We start from the raw sequence: 3,319 nt of genomic DNA, 5'->3' as shown, positions 1-3,319 counted from the left end.
GTTTTTTTAACATGTGTATGTTTATTTGTAAATATTTTAACACTATTTTAATTACAAACAGACAGTATCTGTGGACATTTTTTGCTATTTCTGCAGAGAATTTTGTAAAAATCTGCGGATTTATGTGGAATAATTTTAGGAGTATCATAACTAAAAACTATTTAGTTACTAATAAAAAATAATGCATTTTTAACCTTTATTTAATGTTTACAAAGCAAAACCAACTTATATGGTGGACAAAGCAAGTTTTTCCTATAACATGTCTACTAACAGACAGAAAAAATTACTTTCAAACATTCAAAAGCTTTATTTTAATATCTCAATAGAAGCTTTAAATGTAAACATGACGTGACAATGTGACCTCTTATATGAGAACGGTCAGAATTCTACAGAACTCTAGTTCCCCTCTTAATATAGCATACTCTGGTGTCCGTGTTAACACAGAATGAAGCGAATGCATCAATGCCCATTCTGGCCAATCACAGACGTTTCTGTTGAGCTCCTGAGCAAAACAGCCATACTGCTTATGCTGATACGCTCTCTCATTGGCTGCAGGTCGTCACTACATCTGACCGCACGTGAGGTCGAGTCGCCCGACTACTCTGGAATATTCAGCATGCTAGATATTGGATTTCTGTCTGCGAGGTGTCAGCGACACGTCAGTGAGCCTCTTTGTTTTGTTGTTCAATAGTTCACACATAAAGACAGCCGAGCGCCGAGCACCCGCAGATTTTATCTGTCAGCGAGCTCATTAACTTCCAAATCGGCCTCAAATCAAGCTTAACATCCTAGTGTGAACTAGGCTTTAGATTTCTTGTTAGTAGGCATGACATTACCAAATAAAGTTCGACTGCTCAAACCAAAGTGTAAAAAGAAAACAGTAAAGACATCGGTGTTCACTTAATAATATAGTTTGCATCTATAAAACTTGTGAAAAATATTTCACTTTATCCCGTTGATTAAACTAAATAATTTAACTGGGGAAATTAAAAAGCACTCCATTGATGCATGTGCAAATATGTGAGAGAGAGCCAATATTGTGGCAGACGCATGGAAAAGAGACTCATGTTTGCATATATGCGAGTGTGTGAAAGAGAGAGAGAGCGAGAGAGGGCAGTGGGGGAAGAGCGAGGGAAAGGGGGCCGGACCTTCACACAGATGTGAAAGATTAGCAGCGTCTCATTTTTCCAAAGGCTTGAGCCGTGGAGTTTGTGCCTGTCAGGAGCTCATGTGGGAAGTAAGCTTTGTTCACTGTCACAGTTTCTCCCGGCGCCGCGTGTTGGAAAGATGTACGAGCGATACAAGCGGAGGTATAGTTTGTGCGCCAAAGGAGAGACAACTGTGGATGTAGTTTTAATCAAGGTAAGGGGATCTCTTATGCTGACCATCCAGTGTTGCAAGCTTTACGCTTTCAAGCTTCTGTGGCAAAGTGTTATACACATTCATGCTTTTTTTGTACAGTACATTTGGATGTGTTCTGTTTATTATTATTCAATGAGCAAACATTTTAACCATCAGACATTTTTACCATGATTTATACATGACTCCCACTACAGTGTAATTCAGTGTAACAGTAGTGTACCTACTAACAAATCGGACATGTATCATATTAAAAGACATCTTTAAATCAGTTAATAAAGTGTTGGCTGTAATTACAAAGTAGTTACAAAGTAAGTACTGTACTTTTTAAGTTGAAGGGAATTTTAAAGTAACTTTACTATTACTTTCACTAACTATTACTTTTACTCAGATTTTTACTCGGATTACTTTTTTTGCAGATATTTAACCCATCATTAACTCTGTTTATTTACTTGAGTAAATGTGTGTACATTTATATTTATTCCGTTTTTTTATTAATTTCAGTAATATTATTGACTAATATGAAAATAATCATGTGATTTATGTACAATACAGTTTGCAAAGTAATCATGTTTGTCTTTTAGTAGATATATTATATGACAAGCTTGCTTTGTTTACCAAATAAGTTGATCTAGATGGATTTGCATGGTAAACATTAAATAAAAGTAATAAATTGTATTTTTTTATTTCATATATTAAGTTTTTAGTTATGATACTCCTAAAATAATTCAGCATAAATCCGCAGATTTCTTTTACTAAATTCTCTGCAGAAATAACAAAAAATGTCAGCAGATTCTGTCTGGCTACTTATAATCTACTTGTCTTAAATTCTGTATATATAGTGCTCATCATATATAAGTACACCCCTTTTCTTTTACATCTTTTACATTAATATTTTAATTAGGAACACATATATATATATATATATATATATACATATATATATATATATATATATATATATATATATATATATATATATATATATATATATATATATACACATATATATATATATACATATATATATATATATATATATATATACATATATACATATATATATATATATATATATATATATATATATATATACATATATATATATATATTTATATATATATATACATATATATATATATACATATATATATATATATATATATATATATATATATATATATATATATATATATATATATATATATATATATATATATATATATATATATATATATATATAAATTTTTTTTTGCAATATTTTGCTTGAATTTAATTGTATTATTTTTTAATTTCTAAATATGTTTGGTGACTACAATAATATTTTAATAAATATATCTGTTTAATAAATCTGTTTTGTTTAAATGCACCAAAAATACATTGCCTATATTCAATGAGAAATAGATGAAAATAGGGTGTACTCAATTATTCTGAGCACTGTATATTCAGCAGTTTTATATAGAGGAATGCAGAGGAGGAGAGGCATTGTTTTGTTGTTATACAAATATTTATACAGTTGAAGTCAGAATTATTAGTCCCCCTGTTTATTTTTTACCCAATTTCTGTTTAAAATAGAGCAGATTTTTCAACACATTTCTAAACATATTTGTTTTAATAACTCATTTCTAATAACTGATTTATTTTATCTTTGCCATGATGACAGTAAATAATATTTGACTAGATATTTTTTCAAGACACTTCTATACAGCTTAAAGTGACATTTAAAGGCTTAACTGGGTTAATTAGGTTAGTTATACAGGTTAGGGTAATTAGGTAAGTTATTGTATAATGATGGTTTGTTCTGAAGACACTAGGGGGGAAAAATAGCTTAAAGGGGCTAATAATTTTGATATTAAAAATGGTTCTTAAAAAATTTAAAACTGCTTTTATTTTAGCCGAAATAAAACCAAAAAGACTTTCTCCAGAAGAAAAAATTATTATCAGACATACTGTGAAAATT

At 29.7% G+C, this 3,319-nt stretch overlaps 1 protein-coding gene across 5 annotated transcripts in view; it reads left to right on the top strand.

Moving 5' to 3' along the window:
* The first annotated feature begins 1,189 nt into the window (after positions 1 to 1,189).
* Positions 1,190 to 3,319, top strand: part of akap13a (A-kinase anchoring protein 13a) — a 96,076-nt gene continuing 93,946 nt past the window's right edge. For all 5 annotated transcript variants that reach the window (XM_087260648.1, XM_087260646.1, XM_087260643.1 and 2 more), the window contains exon 1: positions 1,190 to 1,362. In XM_087260648.1, coding sequence (XP_087116774.1) covers positions 1,288 to 1,362 — 75 coding nt within the window. In that variant the 5' untranslated portion in view covers positions 1,190 to 1,287. The remainder of the gene's footprint in view (positions 1,363 to 3,319) is intronic.

This window comes from Danio rerio, chromosome 7, assembly GCF_052040795.2.
Source record: "Danio rerio strain M-AB ecotype USA chromosome 7, GRCz13ab, whole genome shotgun sequence".
Taxonomy (NCBI): Eukaryota; Metazoa; Chordata; class Actinopteri; order Cypriniformes; family Danionidae; genus Danio; species Danio rerio.
Note: the sequence above shows the minus strand (reverse complement) of the source record. Positions and strands in the feature narration are given on the sequence as shown.